Consider the following 20,939-nt stretch of genomic DNA (forward strand, 5'->3'; position numbering starts at 1 on the left):
TGGCGCCAAGCAGCACCGAGCTGGGTCCAGCCTGTCTGGAGACGCTTGGTTTTTGCCAGCCAGTCAATGGCACGTGGATACGTGGCCAAAGGAAACGGAATCGCAGTTCCTCTGTCCTGCACGTCGTGGGGGCAAGAACACTAACTCAGAAATGGGAAGCAAGGGATAAAGTGTGCCAGCTGTCTTGATTTATAGCTCAAAAAAACAAAACACATTCAGCAGTGTTTTGTTGCTCAGTTACACTGTGGACAGCCCATTGATTCCTCTGAGATCTCACCAGATGAGAGCCACTTGGGCTGTTTGCAAAGTGCACACTTAAAAAGAAAAAAGCAGAAACAGTAATTATTAGATCAAGTATTAGTATGTATTTATGCACAATAATAAAAACAGATTTACAAGTTGAACTGGAAATTTAAACATAAGAAGTTTAACAGCTTTTGTTTATTATATTAAATAACCAAACACCTTTTATTCCCAAAATTGGTAAAGAATAAATAATATAATTTACAATATGGTACAAAAAATAATCAGGAAGGACAGGCATTCTGCTTTATACATACACTGTATATGTATATTTATAATCTATAAAACAAATTCACATCTCAAACAAGCCGAAAACCTTAGATGATATGGCTTAACGATTATTATAAAAAATAGCAATAAGTTCTGCTGCCCAGAAGTTCTAGAGCCGGTTATCCTGTTACAGAACAAAGGGCATGGGCTACTGTAGTGCTTCCAAGACTTACCTCACCTAACACGACTTACAAGTTACTGTAGGATTAGGAGAGTTTTGACAAGTCAGGAAAGGTTTGCTGTGGGTTTCTTTTTTTCTTAAGACAAAGTGCCATATTACCTCCTAAATGCATCTGATAGATCTCAATGTTAAAAAGAAAAAGCAACTGCTGTTTTCCTCCTCCACTTGTTTCAAGTGTCTTTTATTATATGACTGTTCTTTGTACACGTTTGGATTCAAAGGTGTGATCTACTTAAAGATGCTATTAAACTGAAAAGACACCACCAGTAATGAGGCTATGGTACAGAATACTAGAGAATGGGACTGAGGTGGGAAAGCAAGTGGATCAACCAATGAAATGGTTCCAAATATCCCCACTCCCTGAGCAAGTACCCTACGCCCAGAAGACACAGAGGGATGAGACAAATGCCATCACGAACCTTATGTGGAATCACGAACTTCAACTTGCCTCTGCACCTTCTGAAGAATGGAATGCTCATCACTGGATATTCACAATGAAGAATCAAGGCAAAAACAACTCCCTTGAGACCAAAGATATTCAGTCTCAATCTTTAGAAGAGATGAATCAGCAAAAAGATCCCTGACAACGTTACAGTGACTAGGGGAAGATTTTTCTGAGAAACTGACCTGGTCTTAATCACAACATGCTCAAATGCACAAAGGAAGCCACAGGTGTATACTGACACTATCACAACTTCCGCTGGAAGGGCAGAGGGAGACGCAGAAGTGGGAGGCGTCTCTGCTTGGGTCTTCTGAAAAATTCCAGCCTTTAACATAACAGTTGCTTATTTTCATACATGTATAATCATTTAGGCTGGGAGAAAAGGCATCCATCATTTTAATGCTACAGACGACACCATTTTTCCTTAACATGGCAAGCAAATGCTTATACCTGTCTGGTTGCTAGAGAAGCAGGGTTCTCTGAAGTCATGTCAGCTTTATTACAGGTGAGAAGAGTCAGTCCACTCTCCTCCGCAACTCACCTCCCCACTGGATGACACTGGCCAGTCAGCTACTCCCAAATGGAGTCTATGTGGGAGACCCAAGAGGGAGGTGCTGCTGAATAAAGGGCCAACAAAGTCTTATCCAGATCTCCAGAGTTTTCCTCCTGCTGGACGTCCACCAGGTGACAGGTGCCAACCTACCAACCAGACTACTGTGGGGTGTCCCCTGATGGATAAGCAGCTCGGGATCACTACTGTCCCTGGCGCAGTGCACACTGCCATTGGGCACTGCCCCCGGCATTGATGCGGTAATGCTACTTGGCATCTCTGGTCCCAGACAGTGGGAATACAAGAAAGCTGGCAGTGGCCTAACCTTGGCCTGACCCACTGTGGATCTAACCGGGTCGGATGCCCAGAGACAGACCCACTGATCTTGTTTGGCTCAATAAGGTGCTAATTTCAGGAAGCTGATACATTGATCACAAAACACAAGCTAGTTTAAAGAGACTCTGGACTCAAATACTGCTGTCTATCTCTCTTAAAGTGGTACCACATCCCTTTCTTTCAGACCTCCAGAGCTTTGGGACTGTTTTCTCAAGAGCCCAGGAGGGCTGCCCACACAGGCTTTTCTTAGTGATGTTTGTGCCTAAATCCAGATCTGAAAGAGGGAGGCCACATGACAGGCAAGAGCTCTGAGGAAAGCTGGAGAGGAAGGAAGGAAGCTACCGCCTGGAAGCCACTGTCCTGCTTCCTCTGCGGCTTGGAGGAGACAACCCAGCCTGTAGCCTGGAGCAGCCGACCACTCTGGAGAGGCGGCAGGATCAAGAGCAGCCCCTCTGCTTGTACTTGCGAAGGACCTTCCCCTCTCCTTGCACACTGGCTCATCTCTTTGCCGGGGGGGGGGGGGCGGGCGGGCAGGGGGAGGAACCAGAGGAGAGGGCCCAGCTGGCCTCGAAGGCTGCCGGTCCACAGTGAGCTGGGAGAGAGGCAAGGTGATGAACACTAACAGTGGTGGGCTGGGGCGGATTCAAGAAGCCACACTGACTGCGGCTGCCGGGCGGGGGTAAGCAGCAGGTGGGGTGGTGCCCCAAAACCACAGCACTGGTGCCCAGCCACAAGGGGTGTGCCTGGATGGTGGTTTGTGTGCTTGGCCCCGCAAGGCTGAGAAGGCAGAGGAGCTGTGTTAACTCCATTCTGGGGAAAGACTGGATGTTGCACTACCCAAGATGGTGACGGCTGGTCATCCAAGGAGGCTCAAGGAGCACACCAGAGGGATGTGGGTTCAGCGCACTCTGACTGCGCGTGATGTCTGACCCTTGCCTGGATTCCCTGAACAGGAGGAAGAGAAACAGGAGACCATGAGGCAGAAATACAAGCAAGGGATTATACATATGCATTGGGGCATACTCTGCACTGATGCCAAGGAAAGGAAGAGAAAACTTTCCCTGCAAATGGCATCTGTCCAAAATGCTAGGCAGGAATATGTTAGAAGTTCAAGATCATCAGGAAAGTCTTATCTGTAGTCAAATGAGCACTTGGGGATCACCCTAAAGAGAGAAATAACATCTCAGATCACCGAGAAGAGACTTGCAGATAGACGCGGGGAAGAAACCAACTAAACAGGAACGCTGTTCTTCCTCTCCAATGTCTCCTAATTCTCAAAATACGAAAAAAACATTTTCTGACCAGCTTAGCGGGATTTTTTTAAAAGTCCACACAACCCACGTAAGACATGATTCTTTTCCCCCTTCCTGTTGAGTCAGTCAGAACAAAAGCTCCAGATGAGGAAGCACTAGGCCATGGTCAGGATTTCTGGGGAGGTGGCACCAGTTGTGCTGCCCCGGGACCCTCCCACTGCCCCGTGATTGGAGTGTCCTCTGCAGTGTCCGCTGTCTCAGGTCATGCCCAGCTGTCCTCCCCGTCCTCGCACTGCAGAGGGAACAACCGGAGCAGGGAGTTGGTTTGCCGCAAAGAACGCAGCAGTGCCCTGGAGCCTCCCTGCAGAGAGCGGGAGGTCACAGCTCCCAGGCCATAACGACGACAGCCAGGCCCACCACTCCTTTCTCTCAGAAAGAAAATGCCCTGGAACGTCTGACACAACAACCGAGGCAGAAGCGTGGGTACCGCGCAGACCCTAACACATGCTCCTGGCAGGGGGTGGCTCCGACGCCAGGGCCACGTCTGACACTGGCCTTGCCGAGGACGCTCCCTCATCGCCTGGCCACCACTGCCTTGGCCTGCTGGGACATGGCTGTCTGCATGTTGCACATTCTGGGTGCAGAGGTGCCTCTGTTCAGACTGTCTCCTGGGAGTCCGGGCTTGATTTATGTTTTCTCTCTTCTAAAGAGGGCTACCCCTATGACGCTCGAGGACCACCAACCCTGTAAGCTGTCCTCCACAGCCTCCGGGCTGCCCCAGCCATGAGGCACAGTCACTGGGACAGGTCACCGACCGGGGGGCCACCTCCACCGCCATCAAACAGAACCTCTCGGCGGCCAGGCTCAGCGATGGACAGCTCTTGGGCCAGATCATTGAACCGGGATATGTAATCGATGCTGTTTTCGTTCATCATGCACACCAGCTGGGAATCCACAACCTATGGGAGAGGACACGGGGAGACGAGTGAGCAGGCAGCTGGCCACCACGGCCGGACTTAAGTGCAACTCCCTCTACAATGAGGGTGAGAGTCCCCCCGGCAGCCACATCACAGTGGCCCCCACACTCCAGGGACAACCTCAGAATCACCTCCGTCACTGCGAACACTCGCTCTGTGGAGAAGTACGCACTGTGAGCCCGGCCGCCCAGCTGTCGGGTCAGAGTGGTGGGTCCCCGGGAAGGACGGTCAGTGGACAGAGAGGCAGAGGGAAGGCAGCAGAACTAGGGACTGTGGGGTGGCCTGAAGGAGACAGAAGCGGAGGAGGGAGTTTGCCACAGGCTTGCGTGTCAGAGGAGGGCTTTCTGAGGCGGGGTGTGAGAAGAACTGTGGGAGCAAGTCATGTAAAGGCACGAGGGAAGCACATTCTCGTGAGAAGAAACAGCAGGTGCAAAGGCCCTAAGGTGGGAACAGCCGGCTGTTCAAGAAACAAGAAAGATGGTGGATGTGACAGTGAGTAAGGCAGAGAGTACAGGAGACCAGAGTGTGCACAGTGGGGCCTCATGCATCAGGACTGTCCTGTGGGCAGAGCCAGGGAGCTTACTGTCTCCTCCCGCACTGGACCGGACTGTCAGCCTCATGAGGATAGGGCCTTTAATTTGTCCATTCTGGGCCTGTAGCAGTGCCTGGCATCTAGTAGGCCCTCAATTAATATTCATTAACTGCTTGATGTAATGAACAAATACAAATGAGAAGCCTTCGGAAAATTCTGAGTAGAGCATGGGATGAACTGAACTTTAAACTTTTTACTACAAGAAATTTCAAAAAAACTGAAATTTGTTTTCAAAATCCCCTCGGATCTCGAGATTCACGTCCGGACACCGAGACGCTGAGGCGTCCTGGGAAGCAGCTGTGTGAGCTTTGTTTGATCCAGGTTCCCCCCGAGTATCCACTATGAAATGCTCGAGGGCCCCCCACAAGTGCCTCGACAGCCCAGGGAGCCGGTGTTGAGGAGATGCTGCTCTAGGACTTCAGCAATGAGCTGGGGGCCGGCCAGGGGCATTTTAGACTTAGGTTCTCCCCTCAGCACAGCCTCTGTCTAAACTCCTACAGTACCTGTTACTTCACACCTGGAGTCTTAGTTAAATGTACCTGTCTTCACTCCCTCAGCCCTACTTGCCCACAGACACCACTCAAACCTAGTGGGATGGAGGCCTGGGTGGTTGTGTGAGGCGGCGGCCTGGACAAAGAAAAGAGGGATGCTGCATTCCAGGCAGAACATGGGGGAGACACACTGCCACAGCATGACTCCCGGGTCATCACGTGATCGCAGAGGAGCCTCTGCAGAAGCCCTCCCCCCATTCGGCAGGTCAGCCACGAGCAACGACACCAAGGTGCTGCTCAAGGGTCCCCTCTGTCAGGTGGCAGCAACGATGGCACCGCCACTACCGCCTCTTCTCCTCCGCAGATCAGGAGACTGAGCAGGGGGACGCAGAGTCCCTGCCCAAGGTCACACAGCTGGTGGAGGACACACAAGACCCAGAGCTGCCTTCAGAGCCCCGGGCTCAGCCGTGATTCAGCGTCTGTCACCTGCCGCCAGCGGGACAAATGCCGGCCCAGCACTGGCAGAGATTCCCTCTCAGGAGCAGTCAGAGGCTGGGCTCTGTCCATGACGGCTCCTGACGTGTAAGTCTTGGCGAGCAGTTCTGAGTAACCACACGGGTCTGCCGGAGGGTCTGGCAGCTCTGGGATGGAGGCTGGCACCCAGGCTTGGGGGAAAGGTCGTGCGCTTACCTCGGCGACATCAGCCAAGGACCGGGACACAAACGAGTCGCGAGAGTTGCCATCCAGCAGGCTGGGGCCCAGAAGGGAGGTGCCGCTGTTGGTCCCGACGGGGGTTGGCAGCATCTTCCGGCTCTTCTCTGGGGAGATGAAGCTCGCTGCAGAGAGGAAGGAGAGGCCCTGAGCCGGCTAGGCCTGGACTGGTCCAGGGAGGCCAGGCCAGGCCCTGCGGGCATCTCGCTGCTCGTGTGGGCACGGTGCTCCAGACGGAGGCATCAGGCCATACCTGCCTTTCCTCCCATGGTGAGCCTTGGACAGTCCCCTGCAGCCTGGGAAAGTCTATCTCATTTTTCTAGGGGCCCCACAGTGTTCCACTGTCTGGTTACCACCCCTACCTCAATGTAAGGTTGTTTCCAATTTCTCATGATTTCTGTTCGACTTTGCAGAGCCTGCACTGCTGTGACTTTCTGAGCAGGAAATGCATATTGGGGGCTGGCTCCCCCACACCACCCAGACCAGAGCCCCGGCTTGTTCGGGGCCGTCAGGTGTGGTGCCCCCACACGGTGCTGACCCAGTTGGTCAGCAAACAGCATGCCCCGTGCCAGGGTGCACACCCTGGCTGCTCTCTACAAATACAAAGTGCACGGACCCCAGATGTGCCTCAGAAGCTCCTCTGTGCAGGAAACCGAAGCTGGTGCGTCTTTCCCTAATAGCCCCTTCCCGTCCCACAGGCACCAGTGGCGACGAGGATGAACACATCCTGTGAAGGCTCCGATCTGTCCTTGCCGTGCCACCACAGAACCGAAAGAGGGGAGCAAAGAGGGCGCAACACACCGGCTCCTTCCACCCTGCCCTTGGCAGTGAGCCTGGGAGGAGGAGCACAGGGGACTGACTGCAGGATGGACGTGGCCATGGTTACGGGGTTTACACATCTGCCAAAGCCTAGTGACCTGCACACTGGGGCCTGGGCACTTTCCCACATGTAACTGATGCAGAAAAAAACCCTAAATACCAAGGAACAGCCCTGGAGGGGCTCTCTGCCAGGAGCGTGGAGAGTCCAGACTCTGGCTCTGCTCGTTCTGGCTGCCCTCCACAGAGACTCACCAAACAAGCTGCTGAGTGAGGAGTCCGTGGGGTCGCTGGGGCACCACTGGGGGTCGTGGGTCGGGGAGGCGATCCAGTCTGGCTGGGGGCTGCTGGACGGGGAGGGGAGACTCTTGGAACTGTCACTGCCATTCAGTTTTGCTGGAGAAAGAGGGACTCCTTCACCTGTCAACCAAAATCTGGGGTCAGAGCCGGCACGTGGGGTGAACAGCCCCACTTCCCCCACCTGCCAAGAAGGCCACGGAGTGGCGTGGCACGCGCTGCTGAACTGGGAGGCCCAGGACCCCACTGGGCCCCCAAACAGCAGGGACCCATGCCCATCTTCAGAGAATGACACTGGCCACAGCGGATGGAGGCAGGCCCCGTGCTGAGGGCGTCACCTACACCCTCTCCTGCTGCTGACGACAGCCCTGCAAGATGTCCGCGGCTCCCAACACACTGCTAAGGAGAACAGGCTCTAACGAGCCTGTGACCAGCCCACGGCCACACGCTGCCAGCTATGAGCTCTGAATCCACGGCCTGAACTCTACCAGCTGGCGCCCACCATACCGCTGCCCCACAGCACCATCCCCACAGGCTGGGGGAGCCAAGGCCCACAGGTACCAGTCCAACCCCTCCTGAAACCCACAACCCCGCAGGCGTCCAACCCAGGTTCAGAACCGACAAGGAGACGGCCCCGCCTGATCCCCAGGCTGGAGATGCCTCGTGGGCCCGCTCTATCTCCCAAGGCCAGGGGCAGCCCCGCCAGACCACGAACAGGCTCAGGTCCTGTACGGGCCTTGTCCGCCTGCGCTGCCCCTGCCAAGGCTGGGCAGTGCCTTGTAGGTGCAGAGGCTCAACTCCCAGGACAGCTGGACAGCAAGGTGCTTGGAGGCTGGCAAACACTCAGGTGGGAGGTCAAGGCCCCTGGGAGAACTGACTCCAGGAGGGCTGTGCAGAGGCACCCTGCTCCTTACTGTACTGGCCGGAGCTGATGGCGATCTCGATGATGGAGTCGCTGATCTGCGTGGCGGGCTCTCCCTGAGAGAGCACGTCCTCGGGCGGGCCGGGCAGGGAGATGTCCAGCAGAGCAGAGACGTTGGGCGGAGAGAGCCGGGTGCTGGAGGCCTCCGACGAGGGCAGCGGTGTGGAGAGCCCATTGTGGAGAGGAGCCTTGGACAGCTCGGATAAGGAGAGAACGGGCGAGTTCTGTGGAGACAGATACTGTTGAGACACGACAGAGCAGACAGTCCATACCAAGCAATGAAAAAGCAACCTTGGTCCTGCAGAGCAGTGACTGAGTGACGGGGACACCAACAGAGAGGCAGTGACCCCAGCAGTCACTCATCCTTCCAGCGAGAAACACACTCAGGGAACTTCCTTCTCCTGAAACCCTCGAGGGATGGCCCAGTTGGGAGGCCGGGCCGAGGTGGCCTGGATCTGCTTCCACCCCCAGCTGACGACCTCCTCCTCCCCGGCCCAGAAAACTTAGTCCTTCCAGAACTGTGTCTCAATCAGCCAGCCCGAGAGGGGAGAAGGGAAGCCTGAGATGGGAGCCGCGTGTGCACCAAGGAGGCAAGGTGCGGGGAAGGACGGCCGCTGGACATCATGAGGAGGAAGCCCGGGCCCACGAGCAGGACCACGAGGGTGGGGCCTGGCACTGGACGAGGTCCTGGGGCAGCTACTTTGCTCAGCAGGCAACAGCACACTCTACCTGGAAACCGTCTGCCAGCGTATTCTGCCTCGAGGGGACACTGATGAACGGGTCGCTCGTGCCCTACGAGAACACCAGGAATATGCCAGTGAGCGCTGGCCCGGCACCTGGCTCCTGAGGAGAGCCGCTCCACCCCACGGCTCCTAACAGGCAGGAGCACGGGGGTGTAGGCTGGAGAGCTCTCCCTGGGAGCACAGGAAAGCCCACTGCTCTCAGAATGTGCACCCCCCTGCCCCTGAACTTGAGACCATTTGTCAATTCACAGTCAACTCCAGTCCTAGCAAGAGGTCGACCTCAGGGTCCTCAGGCAGGACTGGGCTCTGCAGTCCTAAGTGGCCGCCTGCCCTGCCCACCTCAGGCAGCCCTCAAACAGGTGGGGGAACTGGAGGAGCTGCAGTGCCAGCGGGGCTGCAGAGCAGGGCCCGCTGAGGCAGCACCCGAGTAGCAGGGAGTCAGGGGTGGACTGACAGCCAACTTGGTGACACTGCTGTTCAGGCCGGCTACCTACCCTGCGGGCAGACCTCCTGTTCAGGCTGGCTACCTTCACTGCGGGCAGGCCTCCATGCCCGTCTTAGTTGCGGATTCCCTGGGTCACATGGCAAGCCCACCACACCCGCTGCGCCACATGGTCTCACTCAGGCTGAGACTTCCCTGTTCAGTGACTCTCCTCTCGCTCAGCAGGCCCGTCCCCTCCAGAGGCAGAGCTGGAGTCCAGCACGACCTCAGCTCATGGCCTTGGCTTTCAAACCAGGACTGGAGATTGACCATCCCATCCCAAAAGCTGGTGGCAGCTCAGAGAAGCCCTTCTAAACACACTCACCCCTACAGTGGGGATGGGGTCTCCATTCTGGTGGGTGCTGGTGGAGTCCTGCCCCGAGACAGTCACCGTCACCTCATCTGAAGACAGCGGAGAGATGCCAGACAAGCCGTCGGCATCCAGGACGGGGAGGGGGCTCCCAGGGATGATGCCGGCGCTTTTAGCTGCTAAGTCGATAGCGCCTGGCAACAGAAGCAACGTGCAAGTCTTTGTCTCCTGACGTCCTGAAACCCGCCCCAGAGGGGACAGCCCATGTGCAGGCCTCATTTTCATGCCAGGGCAGAGTCGCAGAGACTTACTGGCCAGGTGGCCTGGGGCCTGGGGTGGCAGAACCTTGGGCACAATTGGCCGGGACAGAGCCGCTTTGGTCAGGGAGGACTGAATGGGCCGGAAGGAGCCTCTCCCTGTGAGGACGAGAGTGGAAGCAGACGCGTCAGGCACACGAGCTGATGGCCTCTTGCCACACGGCGGGGGCTGCATGCGCTCCCCTTCATGGCCACCGTCCAGATCATGGAAGCCGAGCTGGAAACCACCAAACGTCCCAACACTTGCTAACTTGGGGAAGTCAATGGTCACACAGGGCCCCGGCAGGGAGAAAGCACTGTCGCCCGTGACAGCGGCACCACTGCGCTTCCTGGGGGCTGCTGAATGGCTGCGGTCACTACTGTCAGCCCACGGGAACAGCCCTTTAAGGGTGTGTCACACCTGAGCTGAGCTACAGGCTCCTCTGAGGGGGTCAGAGCACCAGACTAGGATCAACGTGCTGCCTCTGCAACCTGGCTCCTTCCTGGCAGGCTTTCTGCCATTGAAAAGTAGGTGTGAGAATGAGCAATTGTCTGGGTCTTGTGAAAATCAAGACCGATAAAAAGGTAAGTCATGGAATGTGTGTTTCACTGAAGGAGTCTCACTATGTAAGATTTACTGCAAAGAGCGAGGGCCCCACTAAGCTTACAGATCCGTGAAAGCGTGAGTCGCACACCCTAAGGACATGTCTGTCCCATAAAACGCCTGACAAGAAGACGTCATGGATGGGGTGGACCACAGACCCTTCTCTTAAACTGAACCGAGCAGAGCACCCCAACCAGGGACGTCTGAGCCCACCTTGGGAGGAAGCTGCCTGTGGACCACCAGTCAGGGGTCCACACCTGCCCGCACCGCTGCCCATGTTGATAGAGCGGACCCAGGAAGGCTTGAAATGTCACTCAAAGAGCCATAGGAACAAATGCCTGCAATTCCCAAAGACGGGGCCACACACGTAAGGAGTGAAAGCTTCCCTGAGAAGCCCCGGCACTTACCAGTTATGGAAGAATTCGACAGGATGGAGAAGGAACAGACATTGTGGGACTGGTTTTCAGACGGTCTAGGAAGCAGTGTTCTCTGTGGAGGGAAAATTGGCAATATTCAGGTGATGGAAAGACCCCAATACCGAAAATCATCCAGGAAACTAGTGCTGGATTGTAAAGGAATGTTCTAGAGAAGAGGAAGCTGAGTGTAACCAGATGGGGGTTCTGGTTCTAGAGTTGCTGACACAAGGGCTTCCAAGACAGTCTGAGGATGGCTGTGCTCTGTAGACCCCAGACCCCTAAACACTGGGTCCTCTCTGAAAAGAACCCAGGGAATTGAAGCTTCCCAGGGAAAACTGGGGGAATGTCAGAACAATCCACCTTTTATCTAGAACATCTGGATTTGGCTGGAACGCAACTAGTCCTATAAATATTTATAACAACTCAATGTGGACTGTTACGAGATACCCCTTGTTTGGGTGAAGAAAATCAAGTTGCCGCCTGTATCGCAGGGGGCCAAGGCCATGCGGCCCTCTACCCCATCCACGGTCTGGTGCCCACTCCTCCCTGTCACACGCCCAGGGCTCCCATGTGTGAACCATCAGGTCCCAGTGTGCTCAGGGCGCCTTCATGGTGTGACGACTACCATCTAAGAGGAAATGGAGTTCACTGCCGACACTGTTAGCTGTTGAGGTGAAACACTGACAGAAAGTATCTCTCAGGCCGGAAGTGTCCAGAGGCACTGCAGCTCTGGGCGCACAGCTGGGCTCTCGCCCCACTGGGGCTCCCCAAGGGTCTGCCACGTGCCGCAAGGCGGCAGGGTGACTGTACACGAGGTGACAGGCCCTGGTGTCCCCTGCCAGCCTCAGGCCTCTTTGAAAGAGCCAGGTGGGGAGATCCTTTAGGCTCTGGGCCTCACGGTCTCTGTCACAGCTACTCAAGTCCACCCCGGTGGTGTGAAAGCAGCCATGGACAGCAGGGAAATGAAGTACCGTGGCCACATGCCAATGAAACTTTTTATAAAAACAGTAAATGAAAGAACCACATATGAAGTGTGATTCCATTTATGTGAAATTATGCGATCCCTAGAGACAGGAAGTGGCTCAAGGGCTGGGGAAGGGGCAGTCCAGGTAATGGGCCGGGCTTCTGTTTGGGGTGATGACAATGTTCTGGAATGACACAGCGGTGGGGGCTGCACACCCCTGTGAATATACTAAAAACCCTGAACTGTACGCTTTAAACAGGTAGGCTTCATGGTATGTGAATTATATATCAATAAAGCTGTTTACAAACAAAACAACAACAGGCAGCTGAGGGCACCCTGGCTGCGACCCTGGGCTGTGGGGTATCCTCTCAGCCAGGGAGTGTGCTCCCATGCCCAGGGCAGAGGGTTAATGTATTTAACCAAATATACCAAAATTAAATGCCCTAACGTTGAATTAGCCTGCACAAAAAAACCCGTGGGACTTGGAATAAATTTTCCTTCCTGAGATCTGTCATGCAATCTCTCATTTCTAAATAAATTACTTCCAAGAGAGGAAGAGATTTCTGAGTCTAACAAAAGGAGACCTATGCATTAATTCAAAAACATTCATAAATTTCCAGGCCCATAGTTATTTCAGAATTTCAGCTTCACCTCTGTTATCTTTTTACCTCCAAATAAAAATGCCCTCTTTCTCCTGTGCCTCTGATCCCTGGATCACCCCTCGGGGTCTGCAGGTGGCATCCACGGGTCCTCCCAGAGTTCATTACCAGCTTGGGAGAGGTCTGGCCTCTGGCCAATCCATATACCTTGCCAACTGCTTCCATTTACTACATACTTATAAATAGATGTTCTGAGAGTCCTCACATATATTCCAATCTGGGACATCCTTGAAACCCAAACCCCTAGAACTTTCTGTCTTTTTTGCAAGCGGTTTTCATGCTGTACCAAGATTACCTTTATTTTCAGGTACAGTTAGGGTCACTGTTACTACTTTATCCTGTTAAGAAAAAGAAAAGAAGGGGCAGGGATTCTCCCCACTTCACATGAAAACCTGAGACACAGGAAGACACTAGCGTATCCTGGGCAGCTCAGCCGGTGGGAGGGAGAGGCCAGCCCTTGAGGCCAGGCACACGCAGATGTGGATGGGCTCCTGACCTGGACCACCAATGGCTTCCGCAGGTGCCGGTTCCGCAGCTTCCTGGGCTTTGGCAGGAAAAAATCCGACTGCATCTGTGAGGAAGACAATACTGACCCTGAGAGTGTTTTCTCCACACACACGGGGCAGCCCAGCAGCAGGGAGGCGTGGGCCCCACTTACGCTGATGGAGTTCAGATGCTGACGGAACGTCAATTCTGTTTCCTTGTTGGGAGAGAAGAGCTTCCCGTGTCGGCTGTTGGGCGGCAACGTTGTTGGGACGGCAAAAAGGCCACCATCTGAGTCACTGCTTCCGGCACTGGAGGGACCGGCCACCAAGAGGGGCCTCGGGGGGTTTCTCAAACCTAGGGAAGGAGAAGGGAGAACAGATACAATGGCGCTCACCCAGCAACGCCTCCAGCATGGGAGGGGTTCCACTGGGAAGAAAATCAGAAAGGAATCCTTGACGACCTCTCTGGTGTCCTTAAAGGGAATTTCCTATATCTCAGTGCTGTAAAAACCTGCTTTTCTTCCTTTCTCCCTGAAATTCTAGTTCCCACCATGTAAGCAGATCAGAGCTTTCCTTGATCTCTGATGATCTCAGTGGGAAGGGCAGATTCACCTTCAAAGACTTTTCAGAGCTAGAAGAACCTTCCAGATCATCTAGTGCAGACCAGAGGTCAGCAAACGTTCTCTGGACATGGACAGACAACAAAAGTCAGCCTCGAGGGCCTCACAGTCTCTGTTGAACTCAGCTCTATGGCTGCAGCACAAAGGCAGCCACGTGAGCCAGTGGATGTGGCCATGTGCCAATAAAACTTCATTTACAACAAGCAGGCTGTGGACCACGGTCTGCTGATCCTTGGTCTAAATCTCTAATTATACAAAAAACAGACCTAGAGATAAAAAGACAGAAAATATTTATTTAGGAACTACTATCTGGGGACTCTCCTTGCTGTTTTCATCATCATAGGCGCTGCTGCAAAGCACCCTCACTTCACGGTAGGGACGGGTCCCCTTTCTTTATTCTTTATTTGCAAATCTGTGAAGTTAAATCAACACGCACAGAGTCCAGAGACCAGGTCTTCTAAGCACCTATCTGGATTCTAGCACTGCAGGCGCACTGGGCTAAAAGCATCCGCGACTGAGGAAGAGTGTGGACATTTAAGAGTTCACAGAGTTACAAAACTTTAAAGCCAGAGGGAGGGGGCAAAGACTATACAGGCTCCCAGCTAGCCCACCACCGGTTGACGCCTGAGGAACGTGCCTTTGCCTTAAAGACAACCGATTCAGAGTCTGCTGCTGCCCCCTCGTGAGCCATCATGGCAAGGAAACAGGATAAAGGTCAGGAGGGAAATGGAAAACAAGAACTGCAGGAGGTGGGGAGCCTGACACCACAGCAGCCTTATTCTTTAAAATTCATGCAGAATTAACGATTCTAGCCATGACAATCTGTTTTGTTAAAAAAAAAAAATACTAAGCAAGTAAATTGATGACTCAAAGAAACGAGTCATGTTTATCCTAGGGTTATGTGCCACGTAACCCAAAAAAGGACGCTGAATTTAAATTACTTCCCAGATACAACCGTGGACCAGTAGGTAAGCCCATCTTTCTTTCTAAGACTTGTGTTCAACTGCTGGGGAATCCTTTAACTGAAGGTTTCTTTATTCTAATACTTTAGATGTAAAGAAAAACAGTCCCTCTAAGACTCAGAAAGAACCAACCTTTCTCATGCTTTAAGCCACCAACTCGGCATGATATGGAGGCTGCTGCTGACCTCACAAAGCCAGATCCCCCAAAGTGACCAAACTGGCAAGGGTCCCCCATGTTTCCTGTCAGCTCCTGCACCCAGGACCCCAGAGCCTCTGTGACGGGCCCTGTGCTCACCCTCCCCTCGAGGAGGCAGTGATTTCTGTATCCCACACCATCCGCTGGACTGCGGCTGACTGAGTGGGGCGAGGCCTCAGGCAGCCCGGAGCTCTCGGCTCTGTGCAGCCCGCAATGCCCAGCAAGGATCCAGGAGGCTACCTGTGGCCATCTGAGCCTCACCTGAGGAGCAAGGTGCGGAGCTGGGAGAGAAGGTCTTGCTGTGACGGAGGGCAGCCTGGTTTCGAGGGCAGCGTGGGCTGCGGGAGCTGACAGTCACCACCTTCCCCGGGGGCGTCGTCGACTGCTCCTCCTGGGCAGGCCTCACTGAGGCCGTGGAGCCAGTGTTCACTTCTGGAGCCTGGGACAGAAACGGGCCAAAACATTGGCCAAACTCAGCACGGAACAACGCTTGTGGAGTGTGACGGGACAGCAAAGGGCCCAGGGTCACACTCCATGATGCACAGGTTGGTGCCCCAGGCCCTCAGGGGAATAACCGCTGTCCTCCAGGAGCCCTTCTGTGTTCACTGCCGCGGTAGCACGGAGAGGACGTCCCCCTGCACCGTAACGGGAGGGGAGGCTGAGCAGCAAGTGACAGGGACTCTCCTTCTTAAAGCTTCTTCTGATTGTGAGTCAGAGGAAGGAAATACAGATTAATTTCTAAAATCAAACACAATCACAGCCAAGGAGTCCTCTGCTTAGTCAAAACCTCCACCTCAGGGGTTTTGTGGGCCCCTACCTGAGGCCGCTGCCTCCACTCGCCTGGCTGTCACCGAGTGTTGGGGTCCTCGGCCATAGAGGCACCCCTTCTACTCACCTGTTCTCTCCCATGACTCCACCGTCCTGCCCTGCCTCCTCAGTTCTCCCCAGCACCCACTCCCCATGCTCTCACCCAGCCCCACCTACCCTGCACCTCTTCCTGTGTCTCCCATGCCTTTCGCCCTGGCCTGACCCACCTTCTCTTTTCCCTGGGACCCCTGCTGTGTCCCTTCCTACTCCATTCATTGGATCTCGACACCCCCACCTCCCACCTGAGTGCCCACCAACCTCCCCGGGGCGGGGCGGCCATCGGCTGCACTTGTTTGTCAGCGTCCCACCTACAGAGAAATCGCAGGGAGGGGCCGCCTGGCCAGGCAGGCCATCCCTAATTCAAGGTCCTGTATCTCTCCTGGGGACTTGAGCAAGCGATTCTCACACCTGGGCTGCATCAGAATCACCAGGCAGGGCGTGGGAGTGGGGGGTGTCTCGTCAAAACAGTCTCCTGGGCTGCAAGAACCTGCATCCCTAACAAGTTCCCAGGTGATGCCGAGGCTGCTGGCCGGGGACCCCGCTTCAGGAGCCACAGATCTGAGCGCCCTGCTGTGCATCCTCTGCACTGCCAACTTGCTCCACTCTCCTCTCCCAGTTGAGGCCGAGGCCAAGGCCAGCACCTCGGCCGTGTTCCAGAACTCCCACCTCCTCAGGAGACAGCCTGGTCTGGCCTCCTTCCCTAGGGGTCTGGACATGCTCCGGTCTCCCCCGTCTCTGTTCCTGACCCCTCCAAAAGCCAAACTTGAACAAGTGTTTTAAACTCATCATCTCTGTCTGGTCACTGCAATACTGCCCACGCCTGCCCGCAGATCACATTCACACCTGAATCCAAAGTCCACTGCTGGCCCTTGGGCCCCACCCACCCCCAAGAGAGCCGGTCCCACGGCTCTCCCATTGGGAATTGAGTCCCAATGGCACTCATTCCCCACCATGAGCTCTGCTGAGTGCCGCCAGAAGATGGTGGGCAGGAGCCCAGGGCAGAGGCTCCGGGAAATGGGGCAGAACACAGACCACGTGCTGTCTGCCCCGGGGAGCAGGAGGCGGGTACATGTCACAGTGGTGACATGGGCGCACCTCGAGCTTGGTTCTGACTGTGACCCGAGCCCCACTCCTGTGAGGCCACCACGCTGAGCTTCGGCGTCTCCTCCTGGAACTTGTGAGCCTCACCTTCCAGTGCACACGCCCTTTTTGGGATCGACCTGCCTCAGGACGCTGCTCTCGTGCCCAGAGAGCGGACTAGACTTTCCGGTTGCAGCACCTTCCAGCCCACGTGTGGGCTCTGCTGGCCGGCCTTCCAGGAGCGGGGGTGGGGGGACAGTTACAAGCCGTGGCCAGGCCCACTGGCGGAGTGCCCTTTCCCTGGGCCATGGCAGCCACTGCCCCCCAAAGGAGCCTCTCAAGGAACCTGAGACCACTCCAACCAGCCACCTCTCCACAGGGTCTCCTGGGCGCAGCCCACCCAGCGCAGCCCCTCCCAGCTCCACTCCCTGCACCCAGGCTGCACCCCCATTGGCCTCCAAGGATGGCCTTTCCAAAGCACACACTCGACCTCGCCGTTCCTGCTGCAGAAACCTGCAACGCTCCCAGCCCAGCTCGGCTCCTGGCCATGGCTGCCACCTCACCTCTGCGCCTCTGTCCCAGGCTCTGTCCCCTCAGCCCACACACTTGGGCTCAGTGGCATCTCTGGAGCTGGGCAAGGTGCAGCCCATGTGAGCCCCACGGGACGAGGGCCTGCACTGCAGGGAACCGGAGCCCCAACCACGTGCTCTGTGCAGCCCACTCCAGGGAACGAAAGGCGACCCCCAGACCACCTCCTCCAAGGAGCCCGCAGGGCCCCAGACCACCTGCCACAAGGCCGGTCTTTCCTCTCTGGACCCCAGCCACCCAGCCGCGAGCCTTTGGGGGGCCAAAAGGGCAGTGCTCCGACCCACACTTACCAGCCTGGGGTTGACCTCGGTGGAGATGAGCTTCAGGAGGCAGCTGAGGAGGCGCTGCCTGTGGAAGCTGTTAGGCGGGGAGCCGGTGCGGGAGCCCTGGGCCTGGCCCTCAGGGCCCAGCACTGCCAGCCAATCGTACTCCAGCTGCAGCTTGTTGGGCTTGCCCATCATGAGGTAGACTTCGGCCAGCGTGAGGCTTTCAGAGGTGTGCAGGTTCCAGCCCTCCTCGCGGAGCTGCTGGGCGAACCGGCTGGCAGGGATGTCCTTTGGAGGCTTGGCGGCAGGCTGACCCTGAGGTGGTGGGGGGTCCAAGGGGCTCGCCTTCTCCTGGGGTTCCTCCGCAGGCGCATCTGCCAAGTCTTTAGTGCAAACGTCCGGCTGGAGCCCGGGGCTAGGCTGAGGCTCTGGGCCGGGCGGGACGCGGACAGGGGATGGTGCCCTGGCCCGGGCGAGGTCGGCCACCTCTGCGCTGCTGGGGACGAGGGTCTCTGGGGAGGGGCACCCTGAGGGCCGTGAGTCTACGCAGCGGCACTGCTCAGGGATGATGAGGTCCTGACAGGACTTCATGTAGCGGGGGAAGGGGTCGAGGAGGGAGAGCTCATCTTCCAGGTCTGGGAGCTGGCCACAGGCACACGCCAGGGCCCCGGGTTCTCGGGCAGGGCCGTCCCCACCCTCTGCAGCAGCGGCCGCAGGGGTCTTCTCAAGCCGTCCCCCAGCATCCTGGAGCCCAGGTGGAAGCCTGTCGGAGGCGTCCGGGCTGCTGAAACTTGCAGCGGCCCCCTCCCCAGGGGCACTTTCAGGGGAACTCTCCCCGGAGCTCTGCAAAGCATCGGTGGAGGGAGGAGGCCGCCCCCCGCCCTTGGTCTCGGCGCCGCCCCGTGGGCACTTCAGCTGGCCCCTGGCTGTGCCCTGCCCGCTCTGGATGCCCAGGATCTGGGCTGGGGGCAGCGTGTGGGTGTCCTTGGTGCTCTGCTTGCACCGGCCGCCCTCCTGCCAGTGCACCGTGCAGAAGGCCTTTGAGTGCACCACTCGGGCCACGCCCGGCAGCGGGGTCAGGGTGCAGTTCTCCCCCGGGAACAGGTGCAGTGCCACCTTCTCCTGCGATGGCTCCGACGAGTCCTGCAGCTGCTGCTCCTCAAACATCTTCCGCTGAGTGCACCGTCAAGGAACCACCTGCAGCAGCTCACACCCTGAGGTCCAGCGGGTAGACACGACAGGTACTTCCTTCTTTCCGGGCTCCACACCCAACACTCACCCTCCTAGCTGGGAACTGGGCAAGGGCTACAAGCCAGCCAAGGACACGAAGATGTAGGTGTGGGGCTGTCCTTGGTCACTTTGTTCAACCTGCTGGCAGGGATGCTTCGGCCACACCCTGTGGGCCAGATGGCAGCCACTTACAGCAAGGACGGCTGCTGTGACAGAGTTCTAACACTGCAAGGAGGTCAAAAAGGGGGTTCAGACCCAAAACCCAGAGAATGAGGGGCTGTGGGTTTTAGTTCTGGTTCTACACCATCTCATGGCACAGCTGCTACACGCCTGGGGGCCCCGCTGCAATTCCAGGACTGAGAAGGAGACTTCACTCTCAGGCAGCAGGTGCTGCGGAGCCCGGGGGTGGCTTTAGTAGGAAAAGGATACAACTCGCACTTCATGAAGTGCCCACTTCTGCTTCAGGAACTCGATGAGGCTGGAGACCTTTCGATGGAGCTCCACGATCATCCTACAGAGAAAAGACAGATGGGGAATGGGAGGCTAGGACGTGGGGGTACTTTCTAGGAGCCCTAGAGGCTGCAGCAGGAAGATGATGCCTGCGGGTCTCGAGGCCAGAGCCATAATGTCCATGCAGAGCCGTTGGCTCTTTTTCTAAAAACTAACTCTTTAATTTGAGATAACAGGAGACTCACAAGAAACTGCAAGAAAAAGTAACAGAGATCCTGAGTGCCCTTTACAGTATGAGGTCTCAACCAGGACAGGAGCCTTGGTACAACACACCCTTCTCTTCTACCAGCCCCCTGTGGGGTCAAGAGGGTGGGTCTAGACTCAATTAAACCCAAGAAAATAAAAATACACATGGAAGGAATGAAGTCCTGATGCAGGCTACGACACGGATGAACCCTGAAACCATGATGCTCACTGAGAGAAGCCAGACAGAAAGGACCAGTATATGATCCTATTTACATGAAATGTCAGAACGGGCAAATCTATAGGGCCAGAAAGTAGACCAGTGGTGCCCTGGGGAGTGGGAGGAGGATGTACAGTGAGTGTTTAGTGGGCATGGGGTTTCCTTTCAGGGGGCTGAAAATTTCTGGAACTAGAGAGAGGTCATAGTTGTACAACACTGTGAAGGTACCCAATACCCCTGAACCGGGCCCCTTAAAAGGGCTCACAGTTAATTCCGTATTATGTGAATTTTACCTGAATCTAAAGGCATCCCCCACACTACCCCCAGGTGGTGTCAGAGTACTGGAGTGGCGTCTGCTGCTCACCCAGGGACCCAACACCGCCCCTCCAGCCCCATCCCTCACAGCTCGCTCCCCCAAAACGCACAGCGTGTTACCTGAGCCGCGGGTTCTGTGCGAGGCTCTGCACGCGGGCCCAGGCATGGTTGTTCCGTGGCTGCAGCTCTACGGGGACTTTCAGGGGCAGGCGCACTGGCTTCTGGTCCTCTTCGTCACTCAAGCCTGCGACAGGAAGGGGTCATGAGAGCCTGGCACAGACGGACCTTGATGAGAAGGTGAAGTCCTCGGCCAGACAGCTAAGGGACCCAGAGAGGAGCAAGGGGCAAACAGCCCTCAGTGAAAGTGGGACTGGCAGGAGCCCCGGCAAGGACCTGGTCTAAAGGTGCCAGCGTGGCCAGCTGCACATCTGCTACACCAGGGCCACGGACCAGCCATGGGAGACTCGCCCTGACACCTCGGATGCTCCGTTTGAGGACAGCTGGGACTTCTGAGCTGGACTTGACTCACGAGAGGACACACCGCTATGACACGGGGTTTCGGGTCCAGGAGCTGCCTGCTGGCAGGACTGGATCACGCAGGCTCAGCCGCCGTGTTCCAGCTCAGCCTGGCCATCACTAAATGGAGCCAGACAGCGAGCCTCCCCGACGGGAGTGAGCCCCAGGTGCGCGGCCCAGCCCAGCCCGCATGTGACATACCGTCCGGGTCACAGAGCTTCTTCAGGGCACGGCACATGGGCGCTTTGATCCGCAGGTTCCTCCCTTTGTACCGGACTGTGGTGGCC

At 56.1% G+C, this 20,939-nt stretch overlaps 1 protein-coding gene across 2 annotated transcripts in view; it reads right to left on the bottom strand.

Annotated features, from left to right (window-relative positions):
- Positions 1-350: 350 nt before the first annotated feature.
- Positions 351-20,939, bottom strand: part of CRAMP1 (cramped chromatin regulator homolog 1) — a 59,983-nt gene continuing 39,394 nt past the window's right edge. For both annotated transcript variants that reach the window (XM_007181714.2, XM_057528391.1), the window contains exons 7-21: positions 20,854-20,939; positions 20,257-20,380; positions 19,338-19,419; positions 17,703-18,851; positions 15,139-15,316; positions 13,273-13,454; positions 13,111-13,185; positions 10,983-11,064; positions 9,987-10,091; positions 9,691-9,869; positions 8,871-8,933; positions 8,134-8,365; positions 7,178-7,342; positions 6,086-6,231; positions 351-4,294 (exon numbers count right to left, since the gene is read on the bottom strand). In XM_007181714.2, the coding sequence (XP_007181776.1) occupies positions 4,130-4,294; positions 6,086-6,231; positions 7,178-7,342; positions 8,134-8,365; positions 8,871-8,933; positions 9,691-9,869; positions 9,987-10,091; positions 10,983-11,064; positions 13,111-13,185; positions 13,273-13,454; positions 15,139-15,316; positions 17,703-18,851; positions 19,338-19,419; positions 20,257-20,380; positions 20,854-20,939 (3,013 nt within the window). In that variant the 3' untranslated portion in view covers positions 351-4,129. The remainder of the gene's footprint in view (positions 4,295-6,085; positions 6,232-7,177; positions 7,343-8,133; positions 8,366-8,870; positions 8,934-9,690; positions 9,870-9,986; positions 10,092-10,982; positions 11,065-13,110; positions 13,186-13,272; positions 13,455-15,138; positions 15,317-17,702; positions 18,852-19,337; positions 19,420-20,256; positions 20,381-20,853) is intronic.

The sequence above is a fragment of the Balaenoptera acutorostrata genome, chromosome 15 (assembly GCF_949987535.1).
Source record: "Balaenoptera acutorostrata chromosome 15, mBalAcu1.1, whole genome shotgun sequence".
NCBI lineage: Eukaryota > Metazoa > Chordata > Mammalia > Artiodactyla > Balaenopteridae > Balaenoptera > Balaenoptera acutorostrata.